At 42.7% G+C, this 20,727-nt stretch overlaps 1 protein-coding gene across 1 annotated transcript in view; it reads right to left on the reverse strand.

Moving 5' to 3' along the window:
* SCCPDH (saccharopine dehydrogenase (putative)) overlaps positions 1 to 18,376 on the reverse strand; it is a 36,106-nt gene extending 17,730 nt beyond the window's left edge. The window contains exon 1 of the mRNA XM_039530694.1: positions 18,214 to 18,376. Coding sequence (XP_039386628.1) covers positions 18,214 to 18,361 — 148 coding nt within the window. The 5' untranslated portion in view covers positions 18,362 to 18,376. The remainder of the gene's footprint in view (positions 1 to 18,213) is intronic.
* Between the last annotated feature and the right edge of the window lie 2,351 nt (positions 18,377 to 20,727).

Here is a 20,727-nt window from a genome sequence, read left to right on the forward strand (position 1 = left end):
GAACGCACCTTCAACGTGTTGAAGCAGGTAAAGAACTATCACTGTTCAGCTATGGAACAAGACCATTTAAATAGGCTCACTATGCTTCATATCAACTGTTACATTGCATGAACGCTAGATTTTTCCTCAATAATTAGTGCATTTGCACAGAAAAAGGCTAGAAAATCATTTGTTAAATAAAAAAATATTCAAATTATGTCTCACTTTTTGTTGGTGCCTTATTTTGTTTTCATGTGTTGTCATTTTTTATTTTTATTATGGCTAGATGCCTCACAAGCTGGAAGTGGACTGGGCCTCTCTGGACCTCTGAGAAGGCCTGCTCACTGATATTCACTATAGGTATTTCTTGCTGCTTTTTTAGCACGCAGCAGCTCCTGATCTTGTTGTACAAAAATGAAAAAATAAGACATCTTGTTATAAGGGATTGTTGGCAATCCTAAAAGACACAATCTTTCTGCTCAGTTTCCTTATCTATAAAATGGGGATTATAATACCTACCTCTTAAGAGAGTTGTGTGTATTAATTTATATTTGTAAAGTGTTTTTCACCATCTAAAGGCTAAAGAATGCTAATTATTATTCACGTAAAGCACTTTAGGATCCTTGGATGGAAGGCACTATAGATGTTCAAAATATTATTATTCCAAGGGGAAAACTTTGGCTTCCTGGAATTAAAGTTAAAAAAAAAAAAAAAAAAGAAATCCTCTCTCTATTCAGAAAAAATATTAAGAAACAGTTGGAGTTTTATCTAGAAACAAAAAATATGGAAAGTTCAGACATTTGAAATTAAAGTTCCCCTTAAAAAAAGAATAAAGAGACTCTGGAAACACATCACTAAGATACATTTCTTGGTTGACTGACTTCAGATAAATATAAGTATACTTGCCACATTTATTTATTTATTGGAATTTTAATTTCCAAACTTTGAACAGTTTTTCATTTTGGAGAGACTTAAAATGGTCTTTCCTTAGATTTTTTTCCAACCTGAACTATAGGACTCATCTCAAAAAAGATATACTGGCATTAGAAAAGGTTCAGAGACGGGCAACTAAAATGATGAGAGGTTTGGAATGGGGCCCATATGAGGAGAGATTAAAGAGGCTAGGACTTTTCAGTTTGGAAAAGAGGAGACTAATGGAGGATATGATAGAGGTATATAAAATCATGAGTTGTGTGGAGAAAGTGAATAAGGACAAGTTATTTACTTGTTCCCATAATATAAGAACTAGGGGCCACCAAATGAAATTAATGGGCAGCAGGTTTAAAACAAATAAAAGGAAGTTCTTCTACGGCACACAGTCAATCTGTGGAACTCCTTGCCTGAGGAGGTTGTGAAGGCTAGGACTATAACCAGGCTTAAAAGAGAACTAGATAAATTAATGGAGGTTAAGTCCATTAATGGCCATTAGCCAGGATGGGTAACAAATGGTGTCCCTAGTGTCTGTTTGTCAGAGGGTGGAGATGGATGGCAGGAGAGAGATCACTTGATCATTACCTGGTAGGTTCACTCCCTCTGGGCACCTGGCATTGGCCACTGTTGGTAGACAGGATACTGGGCTGGATGGATCTTTGGTCTGACCCAGTATGGCTGTTCTTATGTTCTAGGGAAACAATTTTTTTGCCTCATGCTTCTTTACATTTTGAACGAATGTTTTTTAGAAATGTTTACTAACAGAAGACTGCATGGAATTTGCAAGATACATAAGGGTTCTAGCACAGTTTGCAGGATATTGCTCTTCCTCACGCTTCTCCATCTCTCCCAGGTCACTCTTCCTCCCACCGGATACCAAGCCAGCCCCTCACTTCCATACTGCCTCTTCCCTACTTTAATTCCCTGCCTGCCACTCCCAGGCAGAGTTTATAAAGTTTACCACAGGATAATGCATAGTTTATAAAGGTCTACATTGGGCATCAGCGATATACAGACTTCATAACATCCACAATGGGACATATGTACATTACGAAGTGTGCATTGTAGCTGGAAGCTCATGAAACATGTAGGAAGGCAGGCAACATATGCAGTGATGATGTTCTTAGGGAAGCATACATTAGTCAGGTGTATGTTACCAAAAAGTGTGCACAAACTGGATTGAGGTGTGCAAAACACTGCAATAGCCTAACTACTCTGAAACTACCTTTAATAATTTAATAATTTCTCCTCCCTAATACCTACACATTTAATTAATGGCATCAGAACTCAAAGACAATTAAACCAAATGTGAAGTTTCTGTGCCAAACTCTGTGTTGAGGTAAGCTGTTTAAAAAAATAAATTAAAAAAATGTCTAAAAACTGAGAGATAAATTGCCTCACTTTTTAGAATACCCTCTATACACTTATGGCTCCAAGCTGTCCTGTTAAATTGGAACCAACTGATGTTGTCAACTTTCATGATTTTACCTCATAATTCTGTCGACATCTGATATATGTAAAACTTCAGCTCCCAGCATTAAATGATTATATGAGAATCTCAGCTTGCATTTTAAAAAGTTTCTAGCCTTCATGGTTGCAAATCAAAGCTACAAAACATAACCCATAAAGGCGCAAAAAAAAGAAGACAAATAAAAATAATGTAAATCTTATTGTTTTGTAAAATATCATGATTTTGGCAGGCCAACTCATGCTTTTAAAACATTTGAGGTTGGTAATACTGCAAACTTACCTGTCTGGAACCCTCTTACACCCCACTGTTCCAAAAATCCTTGTGAAATTTCATTCAAACTCTCCAGAAAAACTTTATGCTGGATTAAATTCATGTCTGTGAAATTTCAAGCAGAAAGGTTTCAGCAAATGTAAGGGGAGTGTCAAAATCCATCTTATAATCAGGGATCCTGGAAATCCATTTGCCATGGGGAAAAAAAAACAGAATTTGTGGTTTTACAGAAAATCTGGCAGGACTTGGGCTAACAGCCACGGCCAGCGGGGCTCCCGCTGTCAGATTTAATTTTAATTGTGGGAAAACAGATTTTTGTGGGAGTTTCTAATGGGAGAATTGTGTGTGTGTGGTGGTGGTGGAGGTGTTAATAACAGGAAACTAGAATCCATGCTTATAATAAAAGGTTTGCTCCAACCTTAACCGGGGCAGACTGTTTCTATTACTTGAGTGTTACCTAACACAGCTATAATAAATTACTCTATGGGAAAGCAGTGGGTTGTAGAGTTGTTCATTAAGAGGTGAGCTGAGACATAAGTACAGATACAGTGCCAAGTCCCTGTCTGCAAGGGAGGCTCACTCAGTTTGGCTCCATCTTAAATTAGTTTTTATTTCTCTAGGCAAACTGGAAAATGTCTCACCTGCCTACCATAACCTGTTCTACTTACCTGGGATAGCAAGCTCTCAGAATCCATGCCAATGTTTATAAATACAGTATATAACCTATAGTTTTGGTGGAGCTGACACTTTAATTTCAAAACCCATCTAAGGGTACTTATAACTTTCTGAAAAATATTGCCCTCTGGGCTAAAATTGCTCGTGGCTGTTTAGAATATTAAAATGACACTTTTTTTTTTTAAACAAGTTTGTTAATTGTTGTTAGGTCATTCTTTAAATACTAATCCTTGTGTTGTTTTTATGAATTATTAGTATTACAGTAGCCAGTAGAGATCCCAATCAATATCGGCATGGGCAGTGGGTGGACCCCCCCTTCAGAAAGGCTAGCCCCATGGCCCCATCCCTTCTGCACAAGGTCACGCCCCCCGCAGCCAGAGCCCTGAGTCCCCCTCCAGGTCCGGAGAAGCCCCGGGCCAGTTGGAACCCCGAGCTGCTCCCTCCCCCCACAACCAGAGGAGCCCCCAGCAGCCCTAGCTGGCCAACCGAGCCCCAGCCCGAGCAGCCCCAGTGGGGGCCCAAGCAGACCCAGGGCCGGAGCAGCCCCAGCCCAGAGCTCCATGGCAGCAGCTGCAGTCAGGGACGGCAGAGCTTTCCCTGTCCTATTATACCCACCACCCATGAACGCTAGAGACTGTACACACACAAAGTAAGAGACAGTCCAGGCTCTGATGAACTTACAAACTAAATAGGCAAGACAGAGTGGGAGAAAGGGAGTTTCATCATCTCCATTTCACAGGTGGGTAACTGAGGCACAGAGAGACTAACCAACATTCCAACGTCATAAAGAAAGTCTGTAACTGAGCTGGGAATTGGATCCAGATCCCTTGAGACTCAGTCCAGTGCTTAAAATCCCCAGAGGAGCATTATTCCTCTGTTTTCACTGGTTCTGATCCCCCCCACACACACTTTTCTTGCTCTTGCATAACTCAAAAATATTTTTGAAAATCCAATTTAGAAACAGAATTTGCCTCCTGGAACAGGCAATCTGTTCTGCTAGTCTGCTTCTGGAAGTGGTGAAGAGTCCAGTCCTGCTCACAGTGTAGTCAATGGAACTCTCTTCATTTATTGAAATGGAAGCAGGACTAGGTCCCATAGATAACCTGATGTTTCAGAAAAAAAAACCAATAAAGTGGCAAGGATGGATACATCACAATGCATCCAGGCAATTAAGTAATTCTGTGTATAGGAAAGAAATTCTATCCTGACCCATCCTCAACAATAATCTTACACCCTGAAGCTTAAGAAGTGATTAACTCTCTTACCTTGCATCATTAATGTTAATACACAATGTGGCCGAATATGGAAAACAATTAAGAATAGCTAGAAGTGTTGCTTGAATGATGAGGATTAATTCTTTGTGGGAATAATGAAATCTGGCAGGATAAGCCTCATAAATGGAATATCAAAACAGAAGGTTAGCAAAGATAGAAAGGGAGGAAGAGGTGGAGGAAAAGCTCTGTATAAGTGCTTATAGAGCCAATAAACGTACAGTTCCACAATGAAGAAGAGCCTAGTCATAAAATCACATAGGCAAAGAAAGATATAAAAAATAAAGGAGAAACAACAGTGAGCTTCTGCTACACGGGACCAGAAATGGAAAAAAATGAAAAGTTCCTGGACTAGTGCTTATGGTATTAAAAACTACAAGACATCTTATTCCTGTGGATTTTAATACAGCCAAACATGCATGAAAGAGGTTCCAAATCCATGCAGAATCCCACTTTATAATCATGAAGGAAGAGACCTCAATGAGGACAAGCCAGCCAGGATTTACTACTTAATAAAAGAAGATATACTTTGGAAAGGGAGAACAACAGAGAAGCTTGGAACCAATGACTGTGCAGTTACTGAATTCAACATAGTAAAGAATGAGTGCAAGAATATTTGATCTTCAGGGAAAGCAAAATTTTAGGAATTATGAAATTAAGAGAATTAGGTGAAATGGGAGGAAGTATTAAAATCCAGCAGTATCAAGAAAGGTCATGACCTAAACTACACCATAATTAAGGCACAAGAGTCTAAAACTCCTATGAAAAAGAATAATGCAGGGAAGAAGCTGAAGTCATGCGTGTCAGAATTTCTGTTCTACAGTAGTTTAGAAGCTTCATTAGGAATAAGCTCCAGTTGCAGTCCCACTCATGCACAGTTTATAAAATTTTCAGTCCCAGCAGCAAGCTTTGCGAGCTCCCCAGAATTGGTGAGTCTCCCTAATAAATGTTGCAGGAGTCCCAGCCCTGATGATTTATTCTCCTTCTGGCAGAGTCTATAAATGCCACCAGCTCACTGACAGTTCTCAACAGCTTGACTTGCAGCAAACACCACCAAAATTAACCACCCTAACCTTCCTACAATACTCAAAGATATCATTTCTTTATTGAAGGTAACAGGAAGAAAAGACTAATTTGGAGATGGTAGAGCAAACCATTTTTGAGGCATGAATTCCAGAAAACATTTTGTAAGTTTTACAAAAATTAATCATTAACTTTTCAAATTTTCATACTCACAAATATTTTGTCCAACTACCTTTTAGTTTTCTCAAGAAATTCGTCTCTGGCGGACAGGAGGCCAGAGATGCATGCAGTCAGAAGCTCTTTTCTACTCTGGAGGAGCCTAGTCAGTCACAGCAGTCGGATTTTGGTGAAGCGCAAACAGGAGAGGAGGCCCCTGGTAAGTGGATCTGATTTTGAGAATTGCTGAAGTGATCTGTTGGTGGCAGGAGGGTTGCAGAAAGCAGGCTTGTCTTCCACTGCATGCTTAGTCTGAGTGGTGGAACAGGCTGTTGATAGACTCCCTCACTTGACGGGAATCCCCCTCAGATCTCCAGGAAACTCTCGTGGAGATACTGGGCAATCTGCTGCCGCAGGTTCCTTGGCAGAGCTGCTTTGTTTCTTGCCCCATTAACAGTAACTTTACCGTGCCACTGTGCTGTCACGGGGGTGGGGGAGGGGACCATTGCTGCACACAGGTAAGCCACATAGGGACCAGGGCGGAAGCCGCAGGCTTGGAGAAGACCCTCCCTTGATTTCCTGCTCACCCTCAGCAGCGAGACATCTTCCATAATGACCACCTCCTGTGGAAAGTGTGGGGACAGGAATGATTATGAAGTCCCCCCTACAGTGCTGGCTCTCCTGAAGAGCCACATGCCCAGTGTACAGCAGGGTCCAAGAAGAGTGATTCACCCTGCTCCTGCAGCTACTCACCATTTTGGGGGTCTTGTGGCTCATGTGTGCTTGCCTGGGGTCAGTCAGTTAGTGACAGGTGTGTGAGTACTGGCTGTGTTTTAAAGCACTGAAACAGTGTTGTGTGTATTGCAAACAACAGTGCTTCTGTAAAATGTTGCATTTAAACTTCACAGAGATGACCTCAGGAGCCCAGCCTCCCTTATTGACAGCAGAATGGCTGCACAGAATTAGAAAGCGGCCACAACGAACTAAGGAGGACTTTCTGCATGAAGTTATGATGCACTCTGCCGACGAGAAACAGGAACTGAAGGAGTGGCAGGACAGTGAGCAGAGGGACCGAAAGGAGAATGCAGCACACCAGAAAGAAGCCACGGAGTGGCTCTTAACAGTTATGGAGTGCCAGGTGGACATGCTCCAGCCTCCAGGTGATACTAGCTCTTTAAACCACGCAGCTCCACGCCTGCCCTCCCCTGCAGACGCTGTCACAACACACTCTCTCATGCACACCGCCAACACACTGTTATCAACCTCCTGGCTGTGCCCCTCTAATAGCCCTGGTCTCTGACTGTTCAAACTCAGCCTCCAGGTGCTGAGCCTCAGCAGTCCAGTCTGAGTGAAGCTTTCACCCTTCCCTTCAAAAATATTATGACGCATACAGCACGCGGCTATAAGCATAGGAATATTGTCATCGGCCATGTCCAGCTTCCCATACAGGCATCTCCAGGGGGTTTTTAAACCGCCAAATGCACACTCCACATTCTGCACTTGCTCAACCTGTTGTTGAACCGCTCCTTGCTGCTGTTAAGTTGCCCTGTGTAAGGCTTCATAAGCCACGGCATTAAAGGGTTGGCGGGGTCTCCCAGGATCACAATGGGCATTTTGACTTCCTCTACAGTGATCTTCTGGTGCGGGAAGAAAGTCCCTGCTTGCAACTTCCTGAACAAGCCACTGTTTCGAAAGATGCGTGCGTCATGCACCTTTCTGGACCAACCTGCATTGTCTGTGAAATGCCCACGGTGATCCACAACCACCTGGAGAACCATTGAGAAATACCTCTTGCAATTAATGTACTTAGTGGCTAGGTGGTCTGGTGCCAGAATTGGAATGTGTGCGCTATCTATCGCCCCTCCACAGTTAGAGAAGCCCATTTGTGCAAAGCCATTCACAATGTCACACACGTTGCCCAGAGTCACGGTCTTTCAGAGCAGGATGTGATTAATGGCCTTGCACACGTCCATCAACATGACTCCAACAGTCGACTTTCCCACTCCGAACTGGTTAGCAACCGATTGGTAGCAGTCTGGAGTAGCCAGCTTCCATGGTGCAATTGCCACACACGTCTCCAGCAACAGGTCAGCTCTCATTCTTGTGTCCTTGTGCCGCAGGGCTAGGTCGAGCTCATCACACAGTCCCATGAATGTGGCTTTCCTCATCCGAAAGTTCTGCTGCCACTGCTCGTCATCCCAGACGTGCATCATGATGTGATCCCACCACTTAGTGCTTGTTTCCCAAGCCCAAAAGCGGCGTTCCACTTTGGTCAGCGCCTCCGTGAAAGCCACAAGCAATCTTGTGTCGTAGCTATTACACATGGCAAGATCAACGTCCACTCTTCTTGAATTTGTAGTTTAAGGAATAACTCCACTGCCACTCGTAACGTGTTGGCCAGAGCGAGCAGCATACTGGTCAGCAGTTCAGGATCCATTCCTGCAGTCTGAAAGGACCCAGGATGCCCCGCGACCCCCTCCACCTTCCCACAAGTCTTAGCAGCAAAAGAGAAAGAGGTGCTCTGTGGGATAGCTGCCCAGAGTGCACCACTCCAAATAGCGCTGCAAGTGCTGCAAGTGTGAACACGCCATTGCACAGGCAGCTGTCAGTGTGAACACACAACAGCAGTTTTCCTTCTGCACTCTCTCAGCAGCGCTGTAACTTTGCCAGTGCAGATGTGCCCTGAGTCTAAATCAATCATCAGTTTGAAGTCTGAGAGATTTTGCTGCAGGCAATAGCTATAAGAGATGTGAACTGCCCTATTTGTCTAAATGGGGTGTTAAAGCTTCAGCATAATGAGTATAGGCTAGATGTCAAAATTGTTAACTATTTTCTGGCTGATCAAACCACCAAAAAAAAAGGAGGGTGAACACCTTTGGAAGACCTGTACCAGCTACTGCAGGTAATGTTCCAAGCTGGCAACATTTGACTTATGGTCGGATGACATCTGGAGAATACTAGGAGAGATGGTTGAAAAATGCCTTCCCCCCCCCTTCAGGAAATTTATTTCCCCCCAAAAAACATCCTGTGATTTCAACAAAAACAACCCTCTGCCCAAAAAACTGCCCCAAACCCCAACTTAAAACCTTTTGTTTTCTGTTAAAAATGTTCCGTTTTTCAAACACAACAACCAAATTAAAAAAAATAATTTTTAAACTGAAAATTAAATGCTTTTATTAAAAAATTCTGTTTTTCATTTTCAGGCTGAGTGAGACAGACCATACACCACTGGTTCTCAATCAGGGGTACCCAGAGGTCTTCCGGGGATACATCAACTCATCTAGATATTTGCCTAGTTTTACAACAGGCTACATAAAACGCACTAGTGAAGTCAGCACAAACTAAATTTCATACAGCCAATGACTTGTTTATACTGCTCTATATACTATACACTGAAATGTAAGCACAATATTTATATTTAAATTGATTTATTTTATAACTATATAGTAAAAATGAGAAAGTAAGCTATTTTTCAGTAACTGTTACGCTACATTGCCCTTCTCTGGCCTCTTAATGCTTCTGCTCTGTTCATTTGACCAAATTGTGATATGTCCTCCAACCATGACAGTGAGTTACACCACCCATTTTTCCAGTCTCTCTGCACCACACACATCCCAATCACAGAGTTGCTGCCAATGGCCTATCTGAGGTTGTGTGAGATTCTGGCTACAGCTTATGCTGAATTCACTAACTGCTCCTCTGGGATTCTCAGACTGTGCGAAAGGGAGAGAGGAAGATTAAAATAGACAAACAGGAGCGGGGTGGTGGTGAGGGGAGCTTTTCCCATACTAGCCAAGGAGATCAACTGGAGTCAGTTAGAGATGAGCTTGCTCAGTACTGCTCAGCTTGGAGAATTGGGACCGACACTGCCACGAAATTATGAGAACCTCTTGATGGGCATGTATATCCTTCTAACTCACGTGACTTGCATTCTATCTTGTCTCTCTATGCACTACACGACACATTTAGAAACCAAACAAAGGAAAATATTGCACTTATTACTATTCCCCCGCCAATTCTATTTCAATTGTAGCCCTATGTTCATTACTACTGTCTGTAGTTACATCCAGGACATTTAATCTTCCTTGAGGTTTTATATAGCTGATAATTTCTGTAAACATTGTCCATATCCTCTGAGAAAGAAAACAACTTGCCACAGAGAAGCCACTAGATGGCATTGTGGAGTTGTTTGGCCTCTGTATTTTGATAGCTTACTATTTTGTATTGCTGACACTGGCCTGAAGACTGTGAATGTGTTTTGTGACCTAGTTAGGATGATTTTCTGTCTTTAGGTCCCAGAGTTGTTCACTTTTTTTTTCCAGCTGTAACTAGGGAGAGGATAGGAGAAGTCCAGAAAAGGAAAAATTCTTTGAAAAGATCTATTTTTGAAGCAGAGTCTGGAAACCACTTACTGTGCAGAGGGTTAACCCTTTTCTATGCGCGGGGGGGGGGGGGGAGAGGGAGGGGAACCTAAATACCTGCTCCATTTTATGATCCTTACTAAGGGCACAATGTTATTTTAATTGATCTTTCTGGAAATGGGTGCTGGCTTTCAAAGTTGGTATCCGTCATCATTCAAAGGGACTCAACAAAACTGTGTAAAATGAATCAAAATAAATTAATTAATAATTATACAATGATAAAATTAACTCATGAATAAGCCATGTCAGCAACCAGGATCCTGAACTGCATTATAGGTGTTGAAAACAAGATACAAATCTGTGATGGATATTTTAAATGATCAAAAATCGAAAAAGGTCCCCATGATAATCCATGTCCTGTTTGCAGATATTCAAGGTGTCGGGGGGGGGGGGACTACTTTATAGAAAAGCACACAATGTGAGAGGAGGTGAAAATGCCAGCAAGAACAGAGAAATCATAAATACAAAGGGTTCTAGAAAGATTAGAAATGTAGGAAGGTAAAATAATCCAAACCCAGATATTGGGTGAGAGAGAGAAGACTACAGTGCTGACGCAGGGTGATAGAGAAGAACAAATTGAAATATGAATTCCTCTGGTACTCACAGCCTCAGGTTTGCCTTTGCTCTGACCCTTGGCCCTTACTGCCCTTGATGGGATCCTGACAGAAAGTGAAATAACAACCATTAAACTCTAGACTATAACCCTGTTTTCAATTGGTTATAATAATCACCAAATCTCTGAATTATGGATTCTAAAAAAGGAATTACCAAAGCTACATGGAAATATTATTTTTTATAAGAAATGCAATGAAACTAAGGAGCAGTTGTTAACATCTATAAAATTTATTTTCAGAAAAAGTCTAATTACTGAAACCATTTTAAGGTCAAGGTACAAAAAGCCAGGGATAGCGAGTAACCTATTTTTCTATAACTGGAACTAGGTCACCAACAAATTCAATTACTCAGACAGTGAGAAAAAGATTAGTTGCAAAAAAAATAAAAAACTGCTATTAAAACTAAAACTCTGATTTTCTAACTCACCTCAAAAAGCAGTAATGCAAAGCTGACTGTGTGATGATGAGACTACAGCATTCCAATCACTGAAATGTAATATTAGGAATTCAAAAAGTGTAAATGTACTCAGGAATAACAAGGAACATTACAACAGCAAATTACAGGGCTTTCAAGGGTCATTGTACTATTGGTAAAATATCACATTGCTGGAAATGTGTATTGGTGTCAAATCTGAGAATGAAGATATTTTACACTTGTATATCATTTGTGTCTTTCACCAGAGGATCTCAAAGCAATTTACAAATGTTAGATAAACCTCACAACACTTCTGGAAGGCACAGTTGTTTTCATCCTCAGTTTACAGATGGTAAAAAGAGGCACAGCATAGTTAAGTGCCGAAGGTCACTGAGGATTAGGTTCTAGGAGTCCCTTACGTGACTGCACGGTGGTGGTGGGAGAAGGAGTAAGGAGCCTTCTTGTCCTGGCATATCCAGCTCAGTCCTTAAACAGAATTACAGTCACAATACTTGTATTCTATAGCAATAAAAGATTGAAGTTTACAGTAATCTTACTGTAGAATATTGGGGGAGGGGAGCAGAAGGGTTAACAGTACATAGAACTGAGTGACCTCGTCTGATGGGTCTGAATCCTAGCATGGTAGAAAACTGGCCTTCAGAACAAATTAACACAATTTGTGGGTGTGAATTCAGATACATCTAGAAATGGCCCATGGAATGCAAGTGAGGTTTTGACCTTCAAATGTGGTCACATGGGAGGTTTGTTATATGCCTAAATCAGGAGTGGACAAGTTTTTTGGCCCGAGGCCACATCTGGGTATGGAAATTTTATGCGGGGCTATGAATGCTCACAAAACTGGCAGTTGGGATGCAAGAGGGGGTGACGGCTCCAGCTGGGGGTGCAGGGTCTGGGGTGGGGCCAGAAATGAGGAGTTCTGGGTGCGGGAAGGGGCTCTGGGCTGGGGCAGGAGTGTGGGTGTGTGTGGGGGGGAAGGTGGCAGGGGTTCCATTGGGGGTGCAGGCTCTGGGGCAGGGATGAGGGGTTGGGTGTGCAGGAGGGTGCTCCGGGCTGGGACTGAGAGGTTCAGAGGCAGGACGGGGATCAGGGCTGGGGCAGGGGGTCGGGGTGCAGGCTCTGGGCGGCACTTACCGCAAGCAGCTCCCAGAAGCAGCAGCATGTCCCCCCTCCGTCTCCTACGTGGAGGTGTGGCCAGGTAGTGCTGCGCGCTGCCTCATCTGCAGATGCCACCCCTGCAGATCCCATTGGCCATGCCCGGCCAGTGGGAGCTGCAAGGGCGGCGCTTGGGGCAGGGGAAGCATCTGTAGCCGGAGGGGGACATGCCACTGCATCTGGGAGCCATGCAGAGAAGCAGTATGCATGTGCAGAGCAGGCAAGCCCCCAACCCCACTCCCCAGCTGGAGCACCGGAGCAGGAAAGCCTCGGACGCCACTCCCTGGCGGGAGCTCAAGAGCCAGATTAAAATGTCTGAAGGGCTGGATGCAGCCTCTGGGACGTAGTTTGCCCACCCCTGGCCTAAATCATACCCATATAATAAGGAAAATCCAAAGAGATGGAATCATGTTTCTTAACCAATACATATTAGAGTGGTGATTTTTAAAACACTAATCTTGGGCCCATTACCAATTTACTTTACACTTTCTCAGAATGTTAAAAGGAGTGGTGATCCCATTAATAACTTTTTCCTGTGGACTGAAGGGTTTGTGGCTTCTTCTTTGACTTTTATTTTGCAGTAACTGAAAACAGAATTGAGGCCAGCCTGAACACAAATTTTCCATGAGCCAGGGAAACAATTATAAGAGAGGGCCTGAGGGCAGAGGCAGTTGTCATGCCTGCCCAGAAGGGTTCATTTATCACTGCGTGGATTCCCATTTGTTCCTTGGTAGTTGGTTTTGAGAGGCCTGCTTGGATTTTTCATGTCATGTCATGTAAAGGGACAAATGAAAATTGCTGACTTTCTTTTAGGATTAATCTGTCGGGGAGTCAGGAAAAATACTAGACGCCTTCTCCCACTGACTAGTAACACATGTATTAAGAGTTCCAAACATGAGCATACTCTTTGGAATAATATGAATATAGGACCTACACAGCACTCTTAATCCATAGATCTCAATATACTTTACAAAGGTCAGTAAACATCATTATCCATATTTTAGAGCTGGGGAAAGTTAAGTGATATGGCTATTATAATATGCCCTGCTAGAGTTGGCAATAGAATGCAGGTCTCCTGAATCTTGTGATAGATGGTCTGCATGAGAAAGTACTGTAAACAAATCAGAACCCTCATTAATCTTAACAGAAGAGAAAGTCAGCACTATGTTTAACACATTTACTAGTCTGGAAAGTGGGAGTTGTGGTAGATCACTGGTGTTTTGGTAGGAAAGTTAGTGTCCTATTAGGATAGTAAAATCTATCTTTGTCCAGTGTTTACAACAATATGCTATGGAGGTCTGCAGTTGTGTTGTTCAATAATATCCCCTAATTTCATTCCAGTTTTAGTGCTTAAATAGTAAGAATATTTTGCACAGAACAGTGCTTTCCATCCAGATATCAAAGCACTTTACAAATGTGGATGAACACTATTATTACAGATGGGGAAAAGAAGGTAAACTGTGGTTAATGGATTTCCCAAGGTGGCACACAGAGAGTCAGTGGCAAATCAGAGCTGGAGAATATCCAGCTCTGATGCCCATTCCAGTCCCCCATCTATACACTACTGTGCCTTCTTGGCTCTGATTTTTAACTTTGCCCACTTAAAGTTGTATTGTCATTTTAAAAAAAAAGTAATTTTGCATAAGTTGGGAGAGAAGAGAGTCTACCAAGGGGAAATCTAGATCATATTACCTTTTTCATCTAATAGGCTTTTTTTTTTTTTTTTTTTAAAAAAGGTCCTTGTCTTGCAGTCTGTTCCCCATGCCTAAACATACAAACACCATCATTTTATAGCAGTGGTGTCAAGTGCTGATAAACAATATTTGACTCCCAACCCATCCAAATCAGTCATATTTGGGTAATTAATTCAGGTTGTGAAGACTTGACATTGAATTGTAAGGGATAGGTGGGTAGACTGGGGTAATCCGCCTGCTAAGGTTATTTCCTTCTTCCCATCTGCAATGGAGGTAGCATGTGTTTAAATTTTGATCTCTAATTAGTACCAGCAACATCCACTCAAAAACACAGGACACATAGATCCAAAAGAATGAACATGCAGCAGTATTTTAGCTACTTACTAACGTGGGGATAGTTTTGACCTACTTCACTAAGTTACTGACTCTGTCAGACTTAGCTGTTGCAACTTTTGTAAATGTTTGAAAAGAAACTAGCAACAGAGAGCCACTGACATTCTGCAAAAGAAGAATGTGAAGGTCACTTAGCAAAAGCAAATCTACTGAATTTGTACCTTATGCCAAGGATGCCGAAAACTTTTGGCAAGGGAGGAGGCTGTATTGCCAATTTGCCTAAAATGGATCAGACTGAAGCCGCCTTCAGAAGTGCAGCCTATAGAAAGCACAGTATGTAGCATACAATGGGATATCCCATGGCCTAGATCAAGACAGAACATTGCATGCCGGGATGTGCAGTTTCCACAGGGCATGCCGATGTAAGACAGATGATGGTGGATGATAACTGCGTTGTTGAAGTCCATGGATTACGTTTGGCCATGCCTGTCTTTTACTTTGTGTCAGCGTCTCTACAACAACTGTAAGCCTTCAGGATATGTATCTATTCAAGCCAGGACTCAGGAGCTTTTGTGTGTTAATTATTCAGTCAAATTAATGTATCTAAATTAGTAATCCCTTTTTACTGTCTCTATGCTCAGTTACACAAGAATGATGCATATATACTAGTATAACAAATAATGAAACTTGTAAAATCACCACTCTGTAGGAGTTTTTAGTATAGACACTTCAACTCCAGCCTGGCCCAAAGTGGCCAACAATTCTTTTTAACTGATAGACAATAACATAAGGCCAATTAAAAGCAGTTGTTATAGATGCAGTAAAGTGGACTGGGTCCTTCTGCTATCTCCTGATTTACTGTAGTCCAGGAAGCACCAACCTCTCCTATCTCTCATTTGCAGAGGGAAGTACCAAAACCCAAATACAGTTTATAGACTGGCTAGTTAGTTCAAAGGAACATTACTAACCTGAAACCTAGTCCATTTAAAAAAATGAATTGGATGTAGTATCATTGTAATTGTCCTTATTCCGTAGTGTCTCCCATTTAACTACAACTCTTTCCCAATAAAGTGACTGAAACACTACTCTTAATGGGGTCTAACCAGTGCTTTATTAAGTGGTAGCACAATATCCTTAGAAATGAACAATATACCCCTCTTAACACAAACCAGTAGCTTATCAACTTTCTTCACTGGTGCTGCACACTAGTCTGAGAATTCGGATGTTGGCGCTATTGATACACCCAGATCTTTTCCCTCTGCTGTAGTAACTAATTCAGTACCATTTAAAACTATACCTACCTTGGGCATTATTTCGACGCAAGAGCACCACCTTACACTGACAGTCATTAAATGTCATGTTCCACTTCTGAGCCCATTAGTCCTGTAAAACAGCTGCATCTATGTCTTAACCTCATCACATAGTTTCATGTCATCTGCCTATGTGGCTTAATCCAAAAATGTGACTTACATTAAAGCTGTTAAAATCTGAGGGAGGGAGGATCATCTATATTTTAATGATCTAATAACTCTTAAAAAAAAATCATTGCTTCAGCATGAAGTGAAAACAAAAGCCCAAACTGATATTGTATATATAGGACACAGGTAAAAACCAAGACTTGTACCCATGTTCTCCCTCTACTGGCTCTGTAGTGCTAATTAATTAAAATGCAAATGGGGCAAACCAGGCAGCCCTTATTCAGACAAAACTGCCATTGGCGAATGGACTGAGTAGGGAGCGAAAAATCAACCCCCTTGCCTTTATTCAAGCAAAGGTCCCATTGAGACTAGTGAGAGAGTAAGGATGGCAGCATTTGACTTTATGGCATTAAAATGAATGGAGAGAGTAAGATCTGTACAGACAGCCAAGAAAATCTTATAGTATGAAGATCCATTCCTTGCTCTTTAGAGTTACAGATAAGCACCGATAATAGCTACTGGATATAGTCCAACAAAACCCCGGATGGGTAACATGGGCTGCTCACAATAGGATCAAAATCATATCTCATTTGGAATGAAAAGTTCTCTTGAAGTGAATTGTGGTCCACTGTCTGTCACTAGTTGTTCTAGAATACTGAAGTGAGCAAAAATGCACTTCTGTTTCTCAATAACACTGCAACATATTGTGCCTTTCAAGTACATCTAAATACCTGGAAAAATTGTCCATTATGACTAGGTAATGATGTCCTCTAAACCTGCATAAGTCTGAAGCTAGTCTCTTCCGAAGTCTCTCTAGTAGAAGTGTTTGTACACGGTATGGTTCAGCATCATCATCTCAAGTTGATTTGTACTGGATCTCCTTTCAAAAGTCCAATATCATCAAATCTTCCATTGAGTTCTTCCACCTTTCTCAGTAGGCCGGGGCTGGCCATGGGGGTGGGTGGCTAAGGCAGCGGCCTGGGCAGTAGCTAAAGAGAGCACCATGCGCAGGATTTGGTATCTGAGTCCCACCTGACCTGCCAAGAGCCAGCTGGGCTGACAGAGGGAGCCAGGCAGGCAAGCAACAGCATCTGGAGAGGGCGGAGGGACCAGAGCTGCAAGGGGGCTGTTGGACGACCACTCAGGTGACTCCTTCAGAGCAGGGGCGCCCCTCCTCCCACCTGCTCCACTGCTGTCTCCAGCCACCACTGCTTCTCTCCCCCCTGACAAGTCTCCCCTGACCAGGCTGCTCGCCGCAAGCATCCTGTCTGCTGTGCAGAGCAGGTAGGGGCCCTGAAGGTAGGGTGTCCTCCTCCCCCCACTGCGTACCTGGTCTCCACTGAGCTGAGGTGGCGGGACAGGGGGGAACATGTCTGTGCTGCTGCCTCTCTGGGTTTCTGCCAGCAGCTGCTTGTGTCTGAACAAGCCTTCAAGCTCCAGAGCGCTTTCTTAAAGAGACAGCAAGGTGACATAATCAGGCGCACACACACTCCCCTCAACACACACACACACTCCCCCGACACACAGTCTCTTACATACACATACACACACACACGCTCTCACACATGCACACAGTCTGACACTCCCACGACGCACATACACACACGCTCTATCTCACACACACATTCTCACACATTCCACCAACACAGTCTCCCTCACACAGTTGCCGCAACACACACAACACCAGGGTTCCCTGCATCCAGGTCACTTTCCCCACCTGGTTTGTGCTGTGAGGCATCAGGAGCTGCTGCTCGCATGCCCTCTCCTTACGCAGCCCAGAGAGGGAAAGTGACCTGATATTGCTTCTTGCTTCCCCCCCACCCCCATAGCCCCCTAGGGGTACACAGAGGAGCAGCTTTTGGAGGGGGAGCAGCAATGCCAGCTGCTCCATGCATCCAGGTCAGTTTCCCCATGTGGGTGCAGGAGGGGGATGCAGGGGTTAGGGATGGAGTGGGTGCAGGGATTAGGTGGTGCAGAAGACAGTGCAGGGGTTAGGGGCGAAGGGAGGGTGGAGAGTCTTAGGAGCCCACAGGGGCCAGAGGCAATGGGGGGGGGGGAGCACCAGGCCCACCAAAATACAAGTTCGCCCAGGGCACCATTTTCCCCTAAGACTGGCCTTGTAGTAGGCCATTCATGGCTGCAACACTGCAACTGAGAAGGCTGCTGCTCTTTGATCACATGCCGTCTGAAGCTTGTGTCTTTGTAAGTTGTTTCTGTAGTGAACTGGCTCATGCAGTTCAGAATACCTCCAGGGCTAGTCAGAGCTGTCAGGTGACTTCAGCTCTGGAAGGGGTTGAAGGTGATTGTAAGTCCCTCCTGAGATGAGGGTGACATCAGCTCCTGAGTCAATTTTAAAGTAAATAGACTTGCCATGAATATTCAATTTCACTCCCCAGGAAGGTTCTATGTCATCACAAGTTATAGATCCCAGAAACAACAGCTCTTGATCGCCTGTAATATAAATCAACTCCCTGACTGCTTTGGTGTAGCGAACAGCTGCAAAATGCCCACAGTTCATGCATTTATTACACCATGTGCCTCTGGCTGGACATGCATCATGTCTTGGGATAGGACTTTTCCCTGCACCTTGTGCATGGAGGCTGGAATTTGTCCCCTCAGCCTGGGAGTTCTCGCTCCTTGCCTCAGGGGTCTTTTAGCACACATGCTGCATCTGTTAACAACTTCTAAGATAGCTACTTGTTTTTCCAAGTTTTGCAAGTTGCTCTTTGTTTTGCTCTCTGACCAGCTCAGACTGCTTTACTTTCTGTATAGCTGTAGCTAGGATTAAATCTCTCTTCAGTTGTAGTTGCTCTGAAAAATATTTAATCTGTTAACCCAATAACCAGCCTGTCTCTGATATTTTCACATTGTGCATTCCCCAAATCAGTTTTCAGCCGATGTATGCAGAGCTCTTATAAAACATTAAACAGTTCCCCGATTCTTGAATTCTCTGGTGAAAACATGCCCTTTCATAAAATCATATTTCTCTAAGGTTGAAAGTATGCAGCAAACATAGCCAGAACCCTTTAATAGTCATCTTTGTGACTGTCTTCAGTAGGTCAAAGGATTTAAAGATATGCTCTGCTTGCTTCCCCACAGCATAAAATAAAGAATATACCTGTGTATCTCCAGTTTTTGTAAAGTTTGTTTGTAATTCAAAATCTTGGTAAATACTTTTTCTAGTCTGCCCATAGTGAAAGTTTGTCAAAGCTGAAGTTCTCTGGAAAATTGAAGAGTGACATATTGATGAGATCCTGCCACCTTTGTTGCTGTGTTCCTTCTGTCTGTAACCTGTGTTGCTGTTTTTCTTCTGTTTCTGTTCTTAGTTTACTCCTAACACTATGTCATGTGCTTCTGTACCAGATATGGATTGGCTACAGAGCTTGTTTATACACAGATGTGTTCATCATATTCTTTAATGCTCTGCCAGGTGTTGGTGAGTTTAGTTTAAATAAGGTATTTTACACAGCACCACCTCATGACTGAACAGTATAATACAATTTAGCATTCACAATTCATGCCTTAGAACAGCTCATCAGAGAAGTGTAACATTAGGATTTTGGACAGAAGGAGGGGAATGGCTGCTTAAGGTACATTTGTCCTGTGTTGGCCCATCAACACAGTAATATTGAGGTTGGTCCTGGAGGAGGCTGTTTGTCCTCCTGCTAGGAGAATATCTTGCTTGTGAGACACAATGGCTACAGCTGTAAAGTGGAGCAAAGAGCCCTGTACTGAGAAGTCTCTTCCCCAGACATACAAATCTAAGGCCTCTCAGCTGGAACATCCCAGACGATCTCTAGTATAAGGGTAATGCATGAAGAAAGAGGCTAAAGAAGATTCTTCTGACCAAACCATAAAGGCCTTTACACATTTTATCTGGTTTGTGATGGGCTCATCACATTCTGCTTCTGCTCAGCTCTACATGCAGCAATAAAAGGAGTACGAAAAAAAATGTTTGCCTCTTTGTGAGATGAAGACTGTGGGTCAAAAATGCTTTTGATTTTTAAGCAGAACTTCTCGATAGAGCCTTCTCTATTTATTATTTGTACTTTCCCCCAACTGATAGGACAAAAATAGTAAGGGCCAGATAGTGAACTATAAAATGAATATAAAAACTAGCCCCACAGAGCCCTGATGGCAGGATCCCCATGTAGCTTGCTAATGCAATTTGTTTTAATATACGTAAACAGCATCAGTTGCTATGGGTATGCTCACTACATTATTTATTAAACAAGAATGGCATTTAGATTTAGTGCCATAGGCTGGAAAAGAAATTCCCTTACCATATTACATTTCTTTCAAGGTCACACAGAGGTTAACTAAATATAAAAATATAGAACGTGTACCACATACAATTGAGTCGAAGGATGTTGGAGCAACTATAAGTTGTCCTTTCACCTTCCCTTATCGGTGGACTCATGCCCAGTCCTGGAAAAGGTATGAGATAGAAAGCTGGAACAGGAGACAGGATTAATGGGATTTATTCCAGGCTCTGCCTCCGGTTTGCTGCGTGACTTTGGCAAGTAATTTAAATGTCATGTCACCCCCCTCCCCTTATTTACTGAACTACTTTCTCTAGTTTTTCTTTCGCCCTGTTATAGTTCTCTAAAGCTAGAGCTGGTTGGAAATTGTGATTTTTTTTTAAATGACACTAACTGTTAAAGCATCTGAGTGTTCATCAAATAATTTTCAGTGGCAATTTGCCAGTCAGCTGTAGGGGGCTGGACAGAAAATGAAAACAAAAAGAAGTTTTTTTTTTTCTGTCTATATTTTCAGACAAGCTTTAATGAAAGTTCATTATTATTCTCTTCTGCCCTCTTGCTTAGCATTAACTCAGTCCTTACCTTTTCCTTATGCATTCTTGTATAGCTCTCTCTCCTCTTT

Source organism: Mauremys reevesii, linkage group 3 (assembly GCF_016161935.1).
Source record: "Mauremys reevesii isolate NIE-2019 linkage group 3, ASM1616193v1, whole genome shotgun sequence".
Taxonomy (NCBI): domain Eukaryota; kingdom Metazoa; phylum Chordata; order Testudines; family Geoemydidae; genus Mauremys; species Mauremys reevesii.